Source organism: Myxine glutinosa, chromosome 4 (genome assembly GCF_964187855.1).
Source record: "Myxine glutinosa chromosome 4, kmMyxGlut1.1, whole genome shotgun sequence".
NCBI classification, from domain to species: domain Eukaryota; kingdom Metazoa; phylum Chordata; class Myxini; order Myxiniformes; family Myxinidae; genus Myxine; species Myxine glutinosa.
This window is the reverse complement of record NC_136264.1, coordinates 133,462,465-133,486,627: the sequence shown is the minus strand read 5'-3', so window position 1 is coordinate 133,486,627 and position 24,163 is coordinate 133,462,465. Positions and strand designations below refer to the sequence as shown.

Here is a 24,163-nt window from a genome sequence, read left to right as displayed (position 1 = left end):
GTCTGGTGGAATGTAGCGTCCCTGATCCATCGGGGTGCTGACCGAGCGAGTGTCTCAGGCTGGTAGGGTCTCCGGATCCTGGAGGGGGTTGACACCCCGATGGTCAGCACCCCGATGGATCAGGGACGCTACATTCCACCAGACGCCCCTTGGGGCCCGGGCCGTGCCACACCACCCGTGGTCGGACCCCACGTCCAAAATCCGCCAGCGCAGCTCCCCAGCTGCCTGGCACAACCCAATTTTGAAAGGGGAAAATTTCCCACGAGGACAACCCCACTGACCTCCCCTGGCCAGAATTCTGTCTCCCCGGGACCACCTCCCTCAAAGGCTGCTCCAAACACAACCATTTTTGCATTACCAGTGAAAATTAAATGGCAGCGGGGGAGAGAATGACATTTGGGATTTTGTGGGTGGGGGAGGTGTGTGTCCCCGCAGGAATGGATCAAGCTCTGGAGGAGCGGTGCCTGCAGCCCCCCCACCCCCCACCCCGAGGTAATTTGTCCCTGGCAGCCGGTGGCGTCTGGAAATGGAGACCCGTCGGAGGGGTGTCTGCGTGGGCGACCAGCGGGTACGGGACCCCTGGTGACTCAGGAGAGGCCAAGGGAGTCTGGATGGTGTGGAGACCCTCTCCAGCGGGATGTACAGCAAACGAGCTGTTTGGCTGTCAGGGACTGAATAGTTTTGAAAGGGGGTGCGAAGAAGTCGTGAAGTCGGGTGACTTGTTTTTGGACTGCGGGCACCACAGCTTGAAGCGCCCCCACCATCTTGGTTGTACGGGACCTCCCCGCTGCCTAATTGAGGATCACACATGGTGTAATAATATTTGAGCCATGGCCTTGCAGAAAATATGATGATTATTGTGTAATAATTGTGTGGTAATTGTTGTTGAGTGTGAGTGAATGAGGGAATGTTCCACTCGGTCCCATGCAACTTGATGAGTGCTATGGAGGGCAGATGGCCTGTGAAGTTGGACAGGTAGATTCAAAATTGGATATTTGGGCTCAGCTGGCAGCTGGAGCAGGTGACATGGTCAATAGTGGGGATTGTACATTGGGAAGTAAATTGTCTGTTAAGGTAGGCCTGCATGTTTTGTTTTTGACCATTTTCCTAACCGCCCCAGGAGGTAAGAGCGAGGAACAGAAAGAGACTTGTACATAGTTGAATTGTTGTACTTAAGGGGTGTATATCGGTCAGGAGAACAAGTAAGTTAGCTACGGATCGCTTCCCACAGGCCATCCTAATTTATTTCATAGGCTAATTAGGTGTGAGTCGGTAAGTGGTAAGGCTGGAATGGTAATGCCTGCATTGAACCTTGTAGGAGCTACGGTTCCGGGAGGGGGGTGAAAGGGGCGGTTGTTACGTTTGTGGGGGTAGATGATGGAATACCGTAGAAATATAGGATTGTATAGATACAGCATGGACCGTGGACGCATAGGAGACATCTTGATGTATTTAAGTAGGGAAACTGGAGCTTAAGATTGTTTGTGCATCTTCACACGAGGGGTGAAGCTGTGTTAACTAGTTAGGGATTAAGGTTCGTTTTCCCCAGTATGTGGTTTCCCTTTGTCGCTTTATTTATTGTGGGTTCCGGATTAAACCCGTGTGCTTCTGTTCAGGTAAGCACTTCGCTTCCTTCCATCCCGCGTGTGATAAAATAACCATCTTCGGCTTGTTCGCCTCGGAGTTAAAGCTGGTTCGGCTATTTGTCCAAGGCTGGTCTTCACTAGCTACAGACATGACGGTATTAAGTTCCATCCTAACTGAACCGATGAGCTCTGAACATTATTTTGATGATACGCTATGGTTGAAGACCTTGGGGAAGCCCCTGCAAACCGACAAGAAAAGACTAAACTGTGGAGAGGAGTCATTTATTACGTATGCAGATATGGACGATTTTACTTCCTTGCAATGTGCATGCATTTTTCTTTTTTTTTGTATACAAGATCGAGGCTCGTGAAAGAGCTAAATTTAATAGATAACTAATTTAATAGATAATTAATAAATAGATAACTAAATAGATAATTTAATAGATAACAGGTATTCACAGGTGAATATTAAACTGGTAGTAATCAAATATTAAATCGAGATGAGCCATTCGGCATGGGTGGTTTAAGGTTAACTGGCACTTATTACTCGGCAATCATAAAGGAATGGCATCGCCAAAATTTTGTGGAGCGGTAGCGGTAGCATCTGGCATCACAGCTGTGCAAAGCATTCTGGGTATTTTCAATATGGCGGTGAACGGTGTTGGGGGATGGCATGGTTTAATGAACATCCTAATGATCGAAAATGTCACAGCAGCTGGAAATTACAGGAGAAGAGCTGTGCAGTTCGGCGATATGTTTTTCTCACACCAAAGAGTGTTTGAATGGTGAAAAGGGTTTACAAATCAATAGGAAATCCGGAACGGACAATGAACATATTCATGTGCAACCAGGTGTTGCAAACTCCACAAACATGTCCCATGTTGCATAGTTGAGTTGGGGTAATTGTTACATCACTACGAATGGTTTTGCAGCAGAGCTGTATATCATTATTGGATGTGAGGAAGCCATGATTCCTTCACACCCCTGAAATTAAATAAGCTCCAAGGAATGTGGCGTGTGGAGGGAGTGGAGTGGAGTGGGAGATGGGGGTTCAAAATAACTTCTCATTTGACCAGAATGCAGGTGGGCTTGGAATATAACCATCCCTTCTGTAGTGCAGATACATCACCAACAGAGTGATTTCCAGCTCGTTGAAATCTTCACTTCCTCATAGTTTTGGATTGTCACTCAATTGGAGCATCAGCTTTCCAAATGATGAGAATGTGTAAACAGAAATGATTGCATATCCGTCCGAAACATTCCTATTGTTATGTCTGGTGGGGCAGTGATATGTAGAGCAGCTAGATCTGAATAGGTAACATGCTTCGAGGTGTCGCGGTAAGGAAAACTACCTGTAATAAGTTCTTCATGTGTAGGCGTTTTGTCGGGTAAGCAGTATACTTGTGAATCTACCAGGAGGTTCGTGTGTTCAGTAGAGTTAGGGATTAAAGAGTAGAGCCCCTGTGTGTCCTCACCTGGTTAGCCAAACCTTTGTCCCTTTTGGCACTGCAGACCAACATAGACATTCCGACGGATCCTTAGCGCAACACTAAATAATGCCCTTCCCTGACATGACTGTGAAAGAGAACTGGCAGAAGGAAACCAGGCCAGGACACCGCCGCATGGCCGCCGCCATTTACACCTCCGACAGGCCTATCCACCTCGATTGCCATGCGCCATGACCACGGAGTAGGGAGCGAGGTTGGGAGGTGCAGGGGGGGGGGGGCGTGGGCCTGAGCGAAGCTGGAGATCCGGTGGAGGCCACTGATTGGGTGGTGCGCCAAGGCTGACGTCACCGCCGCGGAGTGATACGAGGCGCGGCAGGAGTCTGGGTGTGGAGAGTGAGTTGCGCAGGAGTTGGTTGGCGGTTGTTGGTTCGAGAGGAGAGATCAGCGAGCGCCGAACGCAAGTCTGGGTGTGGAGAGTTGCGCAGCACGAGTTGGTTCAGAGCAGTTGCGTGGCAGTTCGGTTCGCAGTTCAGGGCTTGAGTTGGCAGTCCCGGTGCGATCCCGAGTTTGGAGAGTCCTGTCCCTGGTCGAGTGGAGAGTTACAGCTCGAGCAGCTTTAGTCCCGGCCGGCAGCCCGAGTGGAGTTCGCTTGCTTCGCGCAGCCTTGCGTTGGACCTTTGGAGCGAGGGACCTTGTGGTGTGCCGTTGAACCGACGAGGCCTGGTGGTGCTCGGAGGCGGACGGAGAGGGCCGCGGGGCCGTGTTACACTGAAGACGACAAAGACCAGATAAGCCCGAGCTCCGCGTTTACACTTTACACGACGAGACATTTTCTTTCGTATTCCATTCCTTTGTTCTTGTTTCTGAAGTCAGTGTGTGGGATCCCAATTTAGTCACCTTATTTTATTATTGGTGCGTATTTTCCTGTCCTTGCTTTTATTTGAATAAACCCTTGTATTATTTTCTGTATATATTCCTGAACGCAGTTTTCCGTGGGATTTATTTAAATTACAGCAGCATTGGAGACGCCCCGAGAACAGGTAAGACTGCGGGGGTCTCGCCGCTCCCTTCCCTCCCGCGCGCTTTGGTGTAGCTTTTTGGTTCTGGAGTCCGCCAATGAGTTTTCGCCTCAGGGGTTAAGGCCTTCGCAATCGGCATCCGTGACCGCCTGATATTAATCAAAGGCGGTCGCGCGACACTATTCTTCCAGCAGTAAGGTATTACCACACTGATGCAACCATTACCACACTCATACATGGCGTTGGGAAATACCTTGAAACATGATTTCCTCGACTTCTTTTTACTTTGAAATACTTTCAAACAAAGAATGCAGGTGAACCTGTAATTGCACTCTTACACGTCATCGTGGAAGACAGGGATTGGAATAAAGAAAAATGTTCGACATGGACACTCACATAGTTAGTGTAGATCATTTTCAGGTATTTCATTCTCAGGTCCTCAACTCCATCATTCAGCATGTCGATCAATGCAGCATCCTTGTCGTTTGAACCATACAAGTCTGATTACAACAACACGGGAATATTCACAATCTCAAGTTGGAATCACTTCTACCCCTTAAAAACAGTAAATGTCTCATCCATGCAACAAGCCATTTCACCATAGACTTATCATTTATGATTATTGCTTAAGCAAGGCTAGCAAGACAGCGAAGAAGTATGCACACTCAACTTTAAGCTGCCAAGCCTGGGTTTGAATCCTGCCCCAACCTGGTGTTTCCCAGGCAGGAGGAGACAACACAAGGTGTGCGCTGTCCCTCAGAAGGACGTTAAGCCTAAGGACATTTGCTTGCACTGGGGACTGGGGAGCATTGTTGGACGTTAAAGATCCCATGGTGTCTTTCACAAAAAGTAGGCAAGTTATTTCTGGCATTTTGAACAAATCATGAATTCCTACCCAAGTCTGGACAGCCGGGTAATAAGAGAGACAAAAACGTTCCCCGGCTAACACCACAAAGTGAGATTAATTGAGGCCATCAAGGAAGTATTAGTGTACATTTGCTTGCATAATAATGGGGGGTATCCAAGGTCACGTCATGGCCACAAACTCCTCCACCCCAAAGGAAAGTGTGTGTGTGTGTGTGTGTGTGTGTGTGTGTGTGTGTGTGTGTGTGTGTGTGTGTGTGTGTGAAAATCGGAAAAACTGCAACGACACTCGGTTGAGCACGTACCTCCACCAGAAGGAACAGTTTATATTTTGTAGCCTACCGATAAGCCGGATCTGCATCCGAACCTTAACAAAAATCGAATTGGCTTGTTCTTGTCACCGACCCAACTCTTCCACCACGTTTCGACCGAATCCATCCACAACGTTTTGAAATATCATGCTCTACGGTATATCGTTTCTGGCCCAATCTCTCAATGGTGAAGAATCACTTGCAAACTATGGTATCCAGATCCATATTTGGATATTCAACAAAATCGAATCAATTCGTCCTTGTCAAACACCCAACCTGTCCACCAAGTTACGTCTGAATCCGTCCATAACTTTTTGAGATATCCTGCTCACAGACAAAGTCAGACAAATAGACAGTCAGACAAACGGGTGTCAACATAACCTCCGTCCACTATTGGTGGCGGAGGTAAAACCCCCCCCCCCCCAAAAAAAACACAAAATGAGACCGAGGAGAAAATGACCCCAAAGAAGGAAATTAGGTAATTTGACCCAACATTGCTGTGTTGTACTCACAGGTTAACTTTTTAGTTCACCTGGACCGAAGTTCAGGGGAGCTTATGCGATGGCGCGTTATCCGTCCGTCAGTCTGTAAACACTTGAAATGTCTTCTCCGAAACCACCAATGGGATTGCGACCAAATTTGGCACAAATTATATTTGTTGTGTTGTGACTAACGTTTGTTCACGGCACTAAGAAAATCAAAGTCTAAGGTGGTCTACGGGGGTCAAAGTGGGTCCAGGTTTGACCCCCCAAAATAGGTATTTGCTTTCTTTCTGAAACTACACACACGATTTCGATGAAACTTCACCACAACCTTAATCAACCATGATGTACCAATGTTTATTCAAGGCATTAGAAAAATTGGGGTCTTAGGAGGTATATGGGGTTGGGGGAGGGGGGATGGGGTCCGTCACCCAAAATAGGTATTTTTTTGTTTGTTTAAAGTCTTATGATTATGTTAATATGATTCTCCATGCTGCCCTGTCTTCTAGCAACCATTGAAATTGGTTTAAAATAACTAAAGTTGGTACAATATACTGTTTATTATACCAGGTGAGTGCCAGGGTTATTGCCCCTATGTTTATGCCTTCGCCCCCCGAAGGTGGCCGGAGGCATTCTGTTTTGGGGTTGTCCGTCCGTCCTTATGGGCTAAACCTCGTTTTCTCAGCAACCACATGTCTGAATGAGACGAAACTTTCAGCGTAGGAGTGACACCCATGTAGAATGTTTTTATGATAATTGTAACGTCATAGGTCACGTGGTATGGCAGCCATCTTGGGTTAAATGCAAATAATTAAATATATATTTCTCGGAAACCGCTGAATGGAAAAGATGACATCGTAGGTCACGTGGTTTGGCAGCCATCTTGGATAGAAAAACGAACCTTATCCGATCAACACAAAACTTCACAAACTTGATCCCCTACCCAAACATATGCAGAGTGTACATTTTTGATGTCATATGGCACATGCTTTTTTGACAGCCATATTAGCTTGAAAGCTGATATTTAAAAAACCTGCTTCTCCAAAACTGCTTCACCGATCGATGTGAAATCTGTCATGTCTGGTAAAAATGTGATACTTGAGAACAGGTGAAGGGATTAAAATCAAACTTGTTTCTTTTCAGGACAATAAACGAGGGCATCTACCCGTTGACATGGGCAGGGACGTGGGGGCATATTTGTGACACAGTCAAATTGCTCTCATTTCTACTGCTTTAAACATCAATCTATGTGATCGTTTGCTAAAGTCTAAGTAACCAGATCTTCATTGAGTGACCCAACTTGTATTATTTTAACCATAATCATAACTTCTAAGGCATCAATCCCCTCCACACTTCAAGTCTTCAGACCCTTTCCCCAACCTCTTACCCACCCCCCACCCCCCCAACCACAGCTCCTCGACCCCCTCACACCCTCCAAAAGTCCTCAACCTCCTACCTCTGTCACATATTTTGTCTCCCCCTCCCAAACTCGACTATGTCCACCTCTCCTCATCCTCCTCCGACTCATAAAAGCAAACGAGCATTCCACATCAAAACAGCAGAATATTTAACGCTTGCCCCTCCCATATCACTCCATCACCGACATCACAGAAACCCGCAATTGAGACAGCTCCTACATGTCATGGCTCATCACAGTCATCTGTCCAACTCACAATTCCGTGAGATATATGGAAAATATATGTGACCACGAGTAGGTTAATTGTGCCAATAAACGACCCAAAACCAATTATCTTCTTCATGGCACATATACTGCATACACATCGTTAAAAGTAAATATTGTCCTCGGACAAAGGCCCTTATAATGACATGGGTTTAAGCCGTGCTTGAGAGAATACCACATAGTAATTTGGGCAGTGCATAAGCTACAGTATATAAGGCAACAGACCTCTGTCTCGATCGCTAAGGCCTATCTTCACAAGATCCCTGATGCCTTTTGACTTCCTTTCAACGATCACTTTGGTTGTTTTCCGCTGATGGTAAAACTTATTTGAGGCCATGGCGATTGTAAATATGCCAGCTCCGAAGATGGCTTTGGCTTCACATAGCAGTAAGCACCAACAATTGCAGCCATATGATTTTCCATCAGCTTGAAATTGTGGGTGGAGTTAGGCAAGCTATCCAACCAATGGGTGGAACAATGTCACACACAGATGGACGGACGGACAAACAAGCATATTAATATATAGATATTATTATTATCAACAAGCTGAATACACCCGGCGTTGCCCGGGTTCTTTTTGAATGAATTTAATCTTCTGTACATAGGTCTGACGCGAGCCCAGTATCAGCAAGTGCTCAACGATTCCTTGTTCTTTCTTCTGTCGGGACCCGCGAGAGAGAATTTTGAAAGCGTGTGGTGTGTTGCAATCAGTCAGATATTCCTTTAAGTGCATAAGTTGTAGCCTACTTCAAGAGAATTTTGAAAGAAGAAGAAGATTTTTTGCGAAATGGGCCCAGCCCGGCCGAGGCGGCCTCGCCACTTCGCCTATAACCTTCCAGGGGCCCGACCCGACATTTTTTTTCCCAGAGATTTCCTCCTATCTTTCACTGTTCAGGAGATTAGCGCGTGCAGACAAACAAACAAACAAAAACTTTATTTTATATATATATATATATTATATATATTGTTGCGGATATGGCATTTGGCCTCCATATCCGCTTGTAAATATTCCCCTATTTCCCCAATACTCCCCAACTATCCCCAATCCCCCATTCCCTAGTCCCATTGTCTGTAAACAACACTCTGTAGAACCGACCTTCCCCTTTTTCCCCCATTAAATGTCGTGCCCAGGTCCACCGCATCTCACGTAGACAACTTTCGGACATCTTGCTAGTTATGCTTAGTCTATGTCAGTTAAGGACTCGTTTCCATTAATTCTGACTCTTCGTTGCACCAGAATGTGATCGTATGGCACCAGTAGTGAGTTTAGGACCTCCCCATACCTCCTCCCATCTTCCCCATGCAACAACAACTACAACAACAACTACAACAACAACCACAACAACTACAACAACAACTACAACAACAACTACAACAACAACTACAACAACAGAGGGGCGCGGCGCGGGGAGTGTGCGTCCTCACTCCGGCTCGGTTAGCCGCCATTGCCCATGCGCTCCACGGGGTTACCACGAAGGGGCTGGCTGTCAGCTCCTCGTCAGGGGCGGAGCCCGGTAACCCCCCGCAGCCAGTGAGAAGCGGCGGGCCGATTCCATCTGGGGCGGAGCTAACGAGCCGAGGGCGTGTCACTCCCCGCCGGATATACGCAGCGACTTACCGGATGGGAGATCAGATGCGCCCCCAGCTTGAAACGACAAGTCGCGACCTCCGAGCGCTGAGCGACCTCCCCGCATCTACTGGACCGGACCGGGTCGAGTCTGTCCCTGAGCCAAGGTGCACCTTGAGCCATCGACTACCCGCTTTCCTTGCCATCAATCCCCGTGTGAGTCAGTTTTGTCCTGTTTATCTGTCGTCTGTCGGGGCTATTATAAGACCGTAATTAAGTGCCTACCTTACTATGCTGTCTCTCTCATCCCTGTAATCTGACCTTCCGCAATATTATAACCTCCTCCGGAGGTCTTGAGAACTGAACCCTTGGTGTCGTGTCATTTTAACCCAGCCGTTGTGTCCTTTTCCTCAATTGATTTAGCGTAGCGCGACTCGGCAAACGTTCGAGTATAATCGGGTAAACGTGCAGACGCGGTCATACCAAACCGCTCGGTAAACCAACATCCACAACCGCGTCTGTAACAATTGGTGTCAGGAGTGTCGGATTCGGACCTGGGACTAAATTTATTAGGCCCAAATTTTGGAACACCAATTGTACCACTAGGGTAACAATTGGTGTTGGGAGGTAGAATTCGATCCGGAGCGCGTTTCCCGCGCTCGAAATTATAACGGCGAAATTTGATTTTGTTTTACGAAAATAAAAACCCGAATTTTGAAAGTCGCGCTATGGCGGATCAAGACAGCTGGGGTCCGGTAGAGGAGAGTGAGGCAGGGTCGATCCAGGACCAAATAGAGGGACATAAGGAGAGCGAAGCAGTGAGGGTAGCAGACGCACAAAATAGCGTCGTTGCGCCCGACGTTGCGGGCGCACAAAATGGCGCCTCGCACATTGCTACGGCGGCCGCACCCGCTGCACAAGTGGGGGGGATGGCCCAAATGCAGGCCCTCATGGAGCAATTTATGGTACAAATGCAGGCGTCCCTCAACCTGCAGGGTGAGCGATTGGAAGGCCAAATGGGGGTAATGGGGAACCGGATGGATGCTCAGGGTGAGCGATTGGAGAGCCAAATGGGGGTAATGAGGGACGAAGCGAGGGGTACCGGTGAGGGGTTAGACAATAATTTTAAGGGATTAGACAAGAAATTTGGGAAGTTAGACAATAATTTTGAAGAGTTAGACAAGAAATTTGGGAAGTTAGACATTAATTTTGAGGGGTTAGACAACGGGATAAAAGAGGTGAGAAATGGGTTAATGGGGGTAGAAAACAGAATGGCCGCTCAAGAGAATCAAATGGAAGGGATGCAAAAGGGGTTAGAGGGGTTAGAAAACAGGATGGAAGGCAAATTGAGGGACATGAGGGACCAAGCGGAAAGGGAAGTTAAACAAATGGGGCAGCAGATAGAGGGGGTCAGAATGGGGGTAGAAACCAAACTGGATGCTCACAGGGAGGAAATGGAGCAGATGAGGGTGGCATCTGGGCAGGAGATGCAAGTGATGGGAGAGGAGATCAGAAGAGGTGTGAGTGAGGAGGTCGGAGGAGTGCGCGAGGAGGTGAGGCACTGTAAGGAGCACATGGAGAAGGAGGTGAGAAAGGGGACTGTAAAGTTACAAGGGGGCATAGAGGACCTGACGCAGGAGGTGGAGCAGCTGACGGTGGGACAGACGGAGTTAGTGGAGCAGGTTCAAAGGAACACTGCGGTATTAGGAGGGTTAAAGGCGACACAAAAAGAAATTAAAAATGACTTGATAGCGACGAAGAGGGAATGTCAGATGGTACGTGAGGGACTGACAGCGAGGTTGGACGAGGTGGTAGAGGTAATGGAGACGAAGGACCGGCAGGTGAGGACGCACATGGAAACGGTCAAGGTAGCCTTGGAGGACGAGCTTGAGGAGACGTACCGGGGAATAAAGGAGGTGAAGCAGAAATTAGAAGAAGTGGAAGAAGGGGTGAGCAAAATTAAGAAGCGACGGAGAGGGGATAAGAAAGAGATAAAAGAGGAGATAAAAGAATTGGTCCAAAGTCTGTGTTTGGATCGTGATGATGTGCTCATTAACCGGATGAGGGATTCGCAGGTGATGGAGGAGAAGCGAAGAGGAAGAGGACCCGGTGTAAGTGGTGACCAATATGGTCGTGCGTATGATGCGCCAGGGGATTTAAGAAGCTTGGGGGTCGAGATGGACCCGGGTGTTCGTGAGAGGCCGTTGGTGAAGTGTGCGACAGGTCTGGTGTGCGAAAAAGGAGGTGTGCGAGAAAGTCCGACTCTGGGGTGTGTGAGGAAAAAGTGCGTGCCAAGGAGTGAGGGTGCTGGCGAGAATGAGTCGGTCGTAGCGCGTGTGCGAGGGAGCACATGGAAGCGCGGTGTGGTAAGTGTTACAGAGGGTGTGACGGGAGAGTGTGCGCAGGAGTGTGCACGAGAAAGGTGTGTGACGGACAGGTGCATGGGGAAAGAGTGCGCTGTCAAAGGCAAGGAAGAATGCACGCCTGTGGTGAGTGTTACAGAGGGTGTAACGGGAGAGTGTGCGCGAGAAAGGTGTGTAACGGGAGTGTGTGCGAGAAAGGTGTGTAACGGACAGGTGCATGAGGAAAGAGTGCGCTGTCAAGAGTAAGGGTGAGTGCGCTGTCAAGAATGGAGGTGAGAGTAGTGAGAGTGACACGGAGCGTGAGTTGGTTGTGACAGGTGAGAAAGGAAGCACACCTGGAATGGTAGAGCGTGAGTGGGAATGCACGCTGGAATTGGTAGTGAGGCACGTGGTTGGGTGTGCGAATGAGAGCACACCTGTGATTGTCACAGAGGAGGGGGCGCGAAGAGGTGTGTTGGTGAGGTGTGCGACCAACGAATGTGTGCCAAAGTGTTCGGTGGTCAGGTGTGTGACCAAGGCTGTGAGTGGAATGGGTGTACCTGGGTGTGTAAGGAAAGGTACGAGGAGCATGGAAACGGCTGGATGTGTGAGCAAGGAACGGGCTGCGGGGTGTAAGCGTCCAGGTGAAGCATCGACGGTAACCGGTTTAGAGGTTAGAGCGACTTTTAGCCGAATCGGGCCCTCGGTGCGTGCTGGGCCTCGCTTTGAACGGCCGCGTCCGTGCTCCACTAGGCGGAGCGGGCGGCTGGATAGGAAGGGTCGTCATGGCGACCACTTTTTGTTGAGGCATTCCGGCAGGTCGAGATCGAGCCATGGGATGGCTCCGTGCCGAGATGGTGCGTGGGATCTCGGCCCGGGTAAACCTCCGTCCCTGCACCGAGTGCCGGACGCATCCAGCCGCTGGCACAGAACAACCCGCATTCATGGCTTGGCTTTACGAAGCCGGGCTTTGGACAGGAATTGGCGGCACCGAGAGGCATTAGTGAGTAGACTGGGTGATGAGGTTAGTGTTTTGGACCCAAAATTAGAGAAAAACAAAATTTGATGATTGGCAAGGGATTGGCAGTAGTGATTGGCAGATGATGGGTAGTGATTGGCAAATTTTTAATTTGTTGAAATTTGATGTGCAAAATTGGTAGTGAGCGATGGGCCCGGTGGGTAAGGCTGGCATCCTTGCCACCCTTCCCATGTGGGGGGGCAAAGGAGCAATAGCTTATGGGGTGTATGGCAGTGAAAACTAGCCCGGGTGGGTTAGGATATTGATAGGGATCTAGCGAAGATGACATTAGGTAACGTTAAGTTTAGTTAGTGACTGATACCTGTAGTGGGGACGCAGGTAGATTAGGGTGGTTGATAATGACGTGGGAGCGAAATAGTTTAAAGGGACGACTGGGAAGCGCAAGTTTCAGAAGGGAGTAGTTAGCTGAGATGATGCCGTGTGTGTGAGAATTGAACAGGTGTGATTGCACAGGTGTGCAACTGGACAGGTGTGTGGAGCAGTGTGTGAGTAGTGAGTGTTGTGGATCAGCGCGAATGCGCTTGGGGAGAGAAGGGTGCAGGTGGCACCAGGTGTGAGAGCCCAGGTGTGCAAGTACAGGTGTGTGGAGAGAGTTGGAGTAAGTGGTACGGAGTGGTGTGCATGGTGCGAAGGTGTGAATGGGGGAAGAGTGGACCCCCATCACGGATACCCGGGGCGGGTAGTGTAAGTGTTAGGTAGAGGGTACAGGTAAATTGTGGTTGGATATTGGCATCTGTGGTGCGGGTGACAGAATGGTATTGTGGACGGGTGCATTAGTGTTGTGGAAATGGCTGGGCGTGTAGCCTGTTAGTGTGTGTAGTTGGTTGGGCACTCCACCACTGTGAGGATGTCGGCCAGGTGAGGCCGCAGGTGGGCTCTGGGAGCCGGTAGTTGTGAGTGGGTGCCTGAGGATCCCGGGTGTGGATCGGGCAGCCCAGTGCCAGAGAGGGCACCGAGTGGGGAGAGCGCCAGAGGGCCTTCCCCAGGTAGTTAGGTTAGGGTAAGGAGCAGGTAAGCTCGGAGGCAACTGCAGTGGTGGGGGTGTGCAGGTGGGTAGACCCGCTGGGAGAGGTACACGTCGCGGCCCAGAAATTGTGCGAGGGCACCGGGAGATGAATCGGGGGAGTGAGACCCCAAATTGAAAAGCACCACAGTTTGCTCAATGGGAATTGGTTTTTAGAACCCATAGTGTAAGAGGGCCAATGGTTTGGCAGGAGAAAGACCCCGGGTAATGTAAAGTTGTTAAAGTCATTTAGGAAATAGTTAGGATTGATGAACCTGTCGCACCATACGCAGCCACTTACCTGTGGTGATGATGACTCCACACCTGTGTTTTCTTTGTTCTGTGTGCAGGAAATGAGAATTGCTGTTGGATTTGTGAGACGCATCACGACGTGGATGAGACATTGGGGTGATTCCATCTCTCCCTCCTTAGGAGGGACTGATGATGAATTGGTGATGACAAATTATGATGTTGAGTTGAAAATGGCAAATTTGATTGGTTAGGAGGGAGAGAAGACGAATTTGGTTTATGGGAGGAACGGGGAAGACAGTAGGGACGTTTGTTGATTTGTAAAGTAGATGTTTATGGGTAGTGTTGTGTTTTGTGGATACAGTAAGGGGTAAGGGAGGGGCCATGTAGGTTACCTGGTGGGGGGGGGGGGGGCGTACGGTAGGAACGTACCTGTCTCACCTGGTTCCCATGTGCCCCCAGTGTGCATCATCTTATATTGCGTGCACTTTTGCGCCCTTACCACCTTACTCACTTGTCTTCTTCTTTTGTCTCCCACCTCCGAGGATCTGGCTTTGGGGCAGAGAGAGAGGAGAGAGAGGTGCTGGCTCCGCAGTTGTGGGCCTGCACTTTCGCTGCTTGCTGCCTGGATCGATACACCATATGGACCGCAATGTTTGTGGCCGCCCACCATGGACCGCAGTTCTTTTGCGGCCAAGCACCACCCGTGGATGGACCTATGGGTCAACGTGGCACCTATGCCATACAGGTGAACCACTTATAGTTGGCCCCCTGACGGCCACAATAAAGAAATGGACGCGGTTGGCGCCTTTCTTTATTTTTGAAAGAAGTAAGAAGGCAAAGTGCACCACATGAAGGCAAGACCAGCGGCAGAACATCGGCCGGCTGCGACACCACCGTGATTTATAGACACTTTATTGGTGCACCGGATGGTGCTGACTGTGTGATGGGGTGGTGCTTTTGGTGCTGGGAAGGGGTGCTCTGCACGTTATTAAAGGCCGTAAGGCCACAGAGCACTCGTGGGTTGGTGTATCGATGCTGGCATGCGTGCTCTCTCTATGCCTAACATCTGCATGTGTTCCTCCAAAAACAGGTCCTGGATCGTAGTGTAAATATCAGCGTAGTCTTGTGTAAATAATGCTCCCTACCGGCTGTATGTTTAGTTTGTGAATTCTTTCCGCGATTCGGTTATCCTGTGGGCGTGTTTCTGTGAGGAGAAGGGTGCAACGTTGCAGGGGGACATATTTACTCATTTGTGAATATCTGTAAAACTGTCGCACTCAGGGTAGAGTTAATAGTAGAGGGAACTACATCTGAGTGCCACACTAAAATAGGTAAAAATTTATCGGGTCGGGACGCCCCGAGGGTAGAGAAGGGTGCAATGTTGCGGATATGGCATTTGGCCTCCATATCTGCTTGTAAATATTCCCCTATTTCCCCAATACTCCCCAACTATCCCCAATCCCCCATTCCCTAGTCCCATTGTCTGTAAACAACACTCTGTAGAACCGACCTTCCCCTTTTTCCCCCATTAAATGTCGTGCCCAGGTCCACCGCATCTCACGTAGACAACTTTCGGACATCTTGCTAGTTATGCTTAGTCTATGTCAGTTAAGGACTCGTTTCCATTAATTCTGACTCTTCGTTGCACCAGAATGTGATCGTATGGCACCAGTAGTGAGTTTAGGACCTCCCCATACCTCCTCCCATCTTCCCCATGCAACAACTACAACAACAACTACAACAACAACCACAACAACTACAACAACAACTACAACAACAACTACAACAACAACTACAACAACAACTACAACAACAGAGGGGCGCGGCGCGGGGAGTGTGCGTCCTCACTCCGGCTCGGTTAGCCGCCATTGCCCATGCGCTCCACGGGGTTACCACGAAGGGGCTGGCTGTCAGCTCCTCGTCGGGGGCGGAGCCCGGTAACCCCCCGCAGCCAGTGAGAAGCGGCGGGCCGATTCCATCTGGGGCGGAGCTAACGAGCCGAGGGCGTGTCACTCCCCGCCGGATATACGCAGCGACTTACCGGATGGGAGATCAGATGCGCCCCCAGCTTGAAACGACAAGTCGCGACCTCCGAGCGCTGAGCGACCTCCCCGCATCTACTGGACCGGACCGGGTCAAGTCTGTCCCTGAGCCAAGGTGCACCTTGAGCCATCGACTACCCGCTTTCCTTGCCATCAATCCCCGTGTGAGTCAGTTTTGTCCTGTTTATCTGTCGTCTGTCGGGGCTATTATAAGACCGTAATTAAGTGCCTACCTTACTATGCTGTCTCTCTCATCCCTGTAATCTGACCTTCCGCAATATTATAACCTCCTCCGGAGGTCTTGAGAACTGAACCCTTGGTGTCGTGTCATTTTAACCCAGCCGTTGTGTCCTTTTCCTCAATTGATTTAGCGTAGCGCGACTCGGCAAACGTTCGAGTATAATCGGGTAAACGTGCAGACGCGGTCATACCAAACCGCTCGGTAAACCAACATCCACAACCGCGTCTGTAACAATATATATATATATATATATATATAGAAGAAGAAGAAGATAGAAGATAATAATGATTGAAGAAGAAGAACTTTAGCATTTAGATGAGATTTGAGTGTAATCAAGATGTTGGTGTGTAAAGTAGTGCTGATACCAGATGTTGGTACTGTAACAGTACAGTACCACTCGGTGTAATTCATACCAAACTTGCGGGCGAGATAACGTAAAATAGCGTTGGACTGGTACATTGTGAAGTCTCCATCGGTAAATGCTGGCAGCTGTCCAAATGCCTGCAACCCCAGATGACAACATGTTACATTGAATAGTAGGAGATACTCCTCCAGGTATTCCAACAGCGTAAACATTATCCTTACTATAATTCACAGACCGGTGTTTGTTTGTTTGTGTGTTGCGCCACTGCTCCTACAGTTCTGGGCTGATTACATGCAGACTTGCTACAAATGATCAGCATGACTCCAATTCGTGTATAGGGACGTTTTATCTTTGCTGGTGGTCTTGAGGGGGAGGGAGGAAGTGATGCCAATTCTCTATGCAAATGTGTATCATGTAGCGCCACCTCCTGGCGGGAGACAGTATCACATGTCCCACCCTTTACAGTCTAGTATTCCTGTCCCCACGTTTTCCAGTGCAGTGAGGTGTTTTGAATTACGAGTAGGCGTGGTTTTGCTTCATGCACATAACCCGGGTTTTTTTTAGTTTTTTTTAATTCCCGGGAGCAATTGAGGCAGCTATCAGTTGCCGAAACACCGCCCACATAAAGGTCGTGTCAGACGAACTGTTGCATGCATGGAACAAGTTCGCCCAAAGGGCAGGTACTCTGCTAGCATCATAAAATATTCTAACAGTGCAAAAATTAACTGGTCAACTAGTTGGCACACACGTGGCCATTGGGTTTCTAAAGTCACACACGCTCCCGACTGACATGGTAAAGTTACTCAATCTGAGTAATAGGAGACACCAACCAACAGAGGTCTCTGTGGCCATTGTCATCACCTACAACCAGACATGAATTGAAGGAAATAACTTTGAGATGAAAAAATACAGTCAAGATTATGAGAAAAACGTACAGTTAAAAGATATTACAGATAAGAATAAAAGGTTGAACATAAACTTTTAGGTAATACTTTTAGTGTCGTATTAAGTGAAATACCTCACCGCTTTCTTCTTGGTTTCACTTGTTTGCCATTCAGACAATGACGAAAAGGTTTCATCCTCCCATGTCATTCCCTGATCACTCAATATCATTTTTATTGCAGTGCATCGGCCTAAACCATGACCAAGCACAAAGATTCATCAAAACCGGATTTGCACAACACTTTATTAACACATACTTTCAGAAGACAGTCTTCCCAACTTTATTTCTTTTAATAGAAAGCAAAACAAAAATTAAAAACAAAAAGAAGCTTGCATTTTATTGAAAGTCCGGTTGAGAGTTCTGGCAAAGCGAGTAACACAGTTATCATCTTACTGTTCCTTTGTCAACTCCTTAATGTCCCTTCCTTGTAAACACCTTCCTTATCAGCTGGACATTGTACCTTGATCATATACTCCTTGCCATTCCTGTATCATCAACTAATTACCGCTCTTTCGATATCAACTCCTTACTAATAACCACCCAACTCTCTTTATCTGCGGTGATTTAATCCGCCACCATGTCAGTTGGCTGGAAGATGTTTCTACAACAGGCAGTCATGCTGTAAAGACCTTCTGTGCCTCTGTGGGTCTAACCCTTGCTCAGTCCAAACCGGCATTTCTGCAAATGGCATGTCCTCCTTCTTCCCTGTTTTACTATGCAATGACTAACTTTCCCTTCAACCACTACTGTTCGACCTCTGTCCCACTTGGCTACTCTGACCATTTTCTTGTGAAAGTCAAAACATTGTTAACTGGATAGTTATAGAGAGCTGCCTCAGTGCTGCCATGACTGGGAGTTCACTTATCGTTGTCTGCATTACTCAGCCTGTCCTTCACCTTAGCCTACCTTCTATATGTTTGGAAGATGGCCAACATAAATCCTGTACGCAAGAAAAATACAAAAACTGATTTTCTTAACTACAAGTTACTGCTTCTCTATCAACAATGAATGGAGGCCACGCATCTTAAACAAGAGGTAATGTCTAGAGATATCAAGGGCTTTCGACCCTGTCAGACTTTCTGGCTGTGCCTTCCAAGGCCTTCTTCATTTGTTGGCTGTGAATGGGTGGATGTCTATTTGGGAGAACACAAGTAATGGGGTACATCAGTACTGGGACAATTATTATTCATTATTTACATCAACGATTTGGATAGTGGGGTTAAGAGTCGGCTTTCTAAATTTGCAGATAACACAAAGCTTGGAGATAAGGTAGGTAGCAGCGTGGGGTGTGATCAGATTCAGGAAAGTATTGATACTTGCATAGATTGGGCATAATATTGGCAGATGGCAGTTTAACAGAAAGAACTTCAGTGGCGGAGGTAAATATAAGGTGCTGGGGAATGCGTAAGAACAATGAAAATTAGTATTACAGAATGCAAGGGCCAACCGTAGAGCATGTCATATATGGGAGGGATATGATATGGGAGAGGTAATATATACAGGGGATGGGGGCGATGGGTAAGCAGACAGTTATAAGCAAATCAAATAGGGTTTTTAATGTTGTTTTCGTAGGGAGATAAATATTATAAATCAAAAGAGGTAGTGTTAATACGACAGGAATTTCGTGAGGCCTCATCTGTAGTATTATGTTCAGTTTTGGTCACCACAACTCAGAAAGAACATAGTTGCCATAGAGAGATTTCAGAACCAGCTAGACTCAGCCATAAGGAGCGGCTGAAGGAGACAGGACTTTATACATTAGAAAGGAGGTGTTTACGAGGGGCTCTCATGGAGATGTTTAAGATAATGAAGTGTGTGGACAAGATAGGTGCAGTAGAGGTTTTCGTCAGAGTGGACAGTGTTATAGAAACAGAGGCCATAGTTTGAGGGTAAAGGAGATGAGAGTTAGAACAGTATTAACGTAGAAGTCTTTCAGTCAGAGTGGTTAATGCATGCAATGGTCTCTCCAGAAAGGTGGTGGCAGTGGAGAGGGTGGATAAGTTTAAATTGTAATTACAGAGGTACCTGTACTTATTGGAGATAGTGGTATAGGGATGTTGGCAGAACTTGTCGTTAGCTTGTGCATGGATGGGTGATGGATACTGGGGTTGCTGCAGCACAGGTACGATTGTCTGAATGGCCTCCTCCTGCACCAAAGTTCCTTCCTCCATGCAAGCAATTGATGCACAACTCTACACAGAACATTTGTGGATGGAGTTCTCCCAATAAAGTGTCTTGGACACAGTTTTGTTCCTGATGCCCCTCATTGACCTCAGTCATACCCCAGAAACCCCAATCTTCCATTTGCACATGATTTCACATTATGCTGTATGATACTCTATCCCAACAACAGACCAGTAGTTGCTGTATCCCTCTGAACAGATCTTGAAAGTATCACGTGCGGAAGAAACGTGCCGACACAGGTTAGGTGTTGTTTAATCCAGACATGTTTGCCATCCTTACAATCTCTCCAGAAAGATAATTTAGTGAATACACCAATCTACTTCCTTTATGAGCATTGCAAGTTCAGCAGACCATTATATCAAAGCTGGCCTGCAAAGTCAGACACAAACTGTCGTGCCAAATCCTTCTTTGGCAATTCTAAATTTCTTGTGGATTGTGAAGGCCTTTTTCCATTGCTCAATTAAGTACTGGTCACCACTTTAGACTGGTGTGCCAACTCCATACCTCTCACTCCTGCATGCTGTGGAAAGCTAAGCTTTCATCATCATGGGTAGCCTGGTGTGGGCTTAACGGTTAGGGTGTGGACTTAACGGTTAGGGTGTGGGCTTGGGATACTATGATCCCGAGTTCGAATCCCGGTCGATCGTTGAACTAACGCCAGGGGGGTTGACTCAGCCTGTTATCTTTCCGAGTTCGGCAAGTTGAGTACCTGCTCACTGTAATTGGGACACTGCATCAGCGGCATAAATGCGCTTCCAGAAAAATGATGCAACCAGCAGCCACAGGCTGCATATGAAACAACAACAACCATCATGGGTATCTTGACTATCTTCCATAAATATAATAAGCAGAGGCACAGAGTCTGTTGCTTTCTCCTTTGGCAGACAGCAGGTGTCCTGTTTGTTTTCCAACACATCCCTTCTGATTTAGCTTGTCTTGCTCTTCCAGCTCTGCCCTGTCCAACTCCTCTCCAGCACTTCCAGGATGTAAGTGCTCTTCTCGTAACACTTTTCTTGTTAATCTTCCAAAATTTAGGCTCAATGTTCACCTCCACCCTTGTGTTCCTCTTTACTCCATGATGTGGAACCACCGTTCAAAATCAGTAAATCACACAATCCTCTTCCCTCCTAGACTTTGAGATTACAGTACACAAGCCAATTTTTTGTATCCTTACCAATAATCTTTCCACTGCTCTTTGTTACCATCTTTCATTCTCTTTCCCCTCTTTTCCTGTTCAATCATCTACCTGTAAGTCTGTATGTGATTGGTTCCCCACCATCCCACCTTCTATCCTCCATCGCCTCATTCTTCCACTAGACTAGATTTTGTATCAAAAATACACTTGATTGTGCATATAACAGTGATTTTTTTATATTTCTAGCCAATGCTTTCTCGGTTAATTAAAACTCTAACCCAAACTCTAGTTATGATGAAGCAAACTACTTGAATAAGCGACTTTCAAAATTATAAAATCAACCCCAGAATGTTCGATGCACATGCGCAGAAACCCCAGGAAACTGGTGTGTTCGGGGCAAAATGTTTCAACGTGTATGAGATAAGGATTGTTAACAAAAATGGCTCACAAAACTTCTAAAAGAAGCCGAAAACACTTGGAAAAGTACCAGAGATAAAGCGCTGTGCCCCTGCATAACGAAAGACTTGGATAACTTTCTCAGTTCTCTGAACGGGCAGCTGCTCGTTGTACAAACTCCCGAACCAGGTGGGTCGGTGCAAGACCCGAGTGGACAGGTGTGCGTTACACACCCCAGACGGATTGCAACCAGTGAATCGACTGCGTATCTGGATTAGGTGCTTCTGAACACTGATGGGAAGGACATGTATGGGGGTTCTTAATGTACCGGGTGAGTTTTAAATAATGATATTTACTACGAATCAAGTTGGGAGGGGGAAGGAGCTACGGGAGTCATTTGTAAGGGGGTTATAAATAAGTGGTTGTTTAGTTCTGGCACCAAAAGTGGATTTATACCAGATTTTTGCATCTATTTTTAGAAAGATCAGCATGCATAGTTAGTGTGTGTGTGTGTGTGTGTGTGTGTGTGTGTGTGTGTGTGTGCTATATCCACTCTGATTGCAAGCTTGTATTAACAGGAAATGGCGGTAACCCAACAACTCATTGACGGATGTTTATCGTATTCCTATATCTCCATGCGTCATATTTGCGTTCAGGAACAGAACAATTAAGGTTAACCATTTTGAAACTGCCACTCTTTCGTAAAAATGCTGAAAATGATGTTTAAAAGACTGTTTGAATTATAAATTTTGCGCTAGTAACGGCAGGTTAAAAGTGTGCAGCGAGCCAAACAGTCAGTGTAAACACACACACAGCACATGTTCAAATGGTCTCGTTTAGCATTATTACGTCATTTCGAAAATCGTGTATAGCAAATGAAGGGAAGACACTACAAATTGAAAGAAGATAAGTGCTTTCCATTGAAATATTAACCAATCATATATATTAACCCTCATATATATTGTTGCGGTTTTGTGTTTTTACAAATAAAGGTTAATTTCCCCCTCATAGTTTAGTCACACTACAACACGTAGCCCCGCGATAGTTCAGTTATTTCTTAGTAAATGTAAGCATAGTCCTTTTCCTGTGTTAGTTTTGCGTTGAGTAGAATAATGAGAGTTAGGTTTCCTTCCAATGCTTTATGCCGCCTCGATGCTTTGAGTTTTGGCGCAAGTTACCACGAGGCTGGCCTGACAAGTCGAGGCAAGCCGAAGGAAGGCGGGACGGGAGAAGTGGGAGTGACTGGTAAGCACGAGCCGCCAATCAGGGCTCGAGGGGAGTGGCTTAGCACTGTGGCAAAAGGCGTGGTTTGGAACATTCGAGGCAGGCCAGGGCGTGGCAAAATATAACCCTGTGCCCAAAAGCCCCCACCTCAGTTATGGGGTGAGGCGCTTGAGAGTTCTCAGTTCTGAGGAGAGGTGCGCTGAACAAGTGAGAGTTTGAGGAGGACCTGCGCTGAGTGATGAGCTTGAGTTATCCGTTCGAAGCGCCGTGTTGAATTGAGTTACAAGTTAAATGCTCGGTTGAGCTTGAGGCAGATCCTCTGTTGAGTTACGAGGGTGAAAGCGCGACGTTATATAAATCGCGCTGTGAGGAACCGCCATGCCGGGCGAGAGACGCGCATATATTCCAGCCTGCCTTTGTTCGAGATACGTGCCGCAAGAATCCCTCCCGCCTGCCTGCCTGCCTTCATCGGGGGACATTCTGTGACCGCAAGAGGGCCACGCTGGGCGAGCTGTTCCTGAACAACAAAGCCGGCACGTTCAGCGCATGAACCATCCTTCCGTCATCCCCCCTGTGAGTGTGAACGGGCCCATTGTCTGGGATTTTAAGCTAAGACCACGTAAGTGCCTGCTCTGAGTCTCTTCGCCTTGTATAGCTGTAAATAAACCTGTGTTCTTCCTTCTATTTGATCGTTCCGGTCATTTCCATCTATTGACTAAGCGTGGTACGAATTATATCGCTCGAATCGGGTTCCCATAACAAGGTAATTGCATGGACCACGTGGTACGCCATCCGTTTGGATGTACTCAAATTACGCGTGGTTCGTGCAAGACTTGATCCCCGCTTCCGCGGCGGCGTAGGTACTTAGGTACGTGCGAGAATTGTCCCGAAACCCTGTCCTGCGTCTGCCCGGGAGTGGAGACTCGAGTCTCGCGGTTGCGACGACCCAAAAATAACAAGGGGCTTAATCTCCCCTTGGTAAGAGAACGAGGGTCGTGCAAAACCGTAACAATATTTTTGACTGGTGCAAAAGTACCCACCTGATTTGAAATATCTGTATTTTGTGTTATACAATTTTAATTACTTTTCTTTTTATTGCCAATATAAAGTGGAACCCTTGAAGTTAATAATAAGCCGGTATACACCTCAGCAATGTGCAGCAATAGTTTAATTTAATTTCAAAAACAATTGTTCAATAATTTCAACTCGAAGAGAATTTCGGCGAGTTTTTGCAACACGTCCCCCAGACTTATCGCCCCCAGACTACCTTTTGTGGGGCTATCTCAAATAATGCATGTATGTAAATAATCCATCCACTCTGTTGGAGCTAAAAAACAACATGTCCAACAAATCAACGATTTATCACCAGAAGTTTTGACGAGGGTGATGTAAAAAACTATCGAAAGAGCTCGGATTTGTGAATGCAAGGCAGGTGGTCATTTACACAACGTAATTTTTCATGTCTAATGTAATAAAATCTAAATGGATTAAAGAATTGTTTGTCATTCATAGTTTGTGTTTTTCATTTTCCAAAAGTTATCGGCAAAATAAATTAGGTGGTTACTTTTGTGCCAACTTGAATGTATGTATGTATATATATATATATATATATATATATATATATATATATATATATATATATATATATATATATATATATATATATATATATATATGTATATAATCGGGAGATTAAACCAGACGCAGACATAGCTTCAGGTCGGTTGATCTTTAATTTTCGACAAGCTTTCGACCAACAAAGGTCTTCTTCTTAGTCTACAGAAACAACAGGCATGTCGAAAGCTTGTCGAAAATTAAAGATCGACCGACCTGAAGCTACGTCCGCATCTGATTTAATCTCCCGATTATTTATTTAATGCAAATGAGACGCCCTGCTCGTACTGTGGAGTTTCTACTATTTCTCACAGTTTATATATATATATATATATATACATATATTGTTTATGAAGACACCTTCATTGGTATTTTGTTGAGTTTTAATCTCAAGGGACAATCTGCACACAATGAAGCTTACCAAAC

The 24,163-nt window shown here is 46.9% G+C and overlaps 2 protein-coding genes across 3 annotated transcripts in view; both read right to left on the bottom strand.

Moving 5' to 3' along the window:
* Positions 1-24,163, bottom strand: part of PUS3 (pseudouridine synthase 3) — a 212,365-nt gene that overhangs the window by 58,671 nt on the left and 129,531 nt on the right. The window lies entirely within an intron of this gene.
* GSTP1 (glutathione S-transferase pi 1) overlaps positions 1-24,163 on the bottom strand; it is a 78,955-nt gene that overhangs the window by 22,323 nt on the left and 32,469 nt on the right. For both annotated transcript variants that reach the window (XM_078776446.1, XM_068113480.2), the window contains 3 exons: positions 17,265-17,374; positions 16,291-16,378; positions 4,450-4,553 (listed from right to left, as the gene is read on the bottom strand). In XM_078776446.1, the coding sequence (XP_078632572.1) occupies positions 4,450-4,553; positions 16,291-16,378; positions 17,265-17,374 (302 nt within the window). The remainder of the gene's footprint in view (positions 1-4,449; positions 4,554-16,290; positions 16,379-17,264; positions 17,375-24,163) is intronic.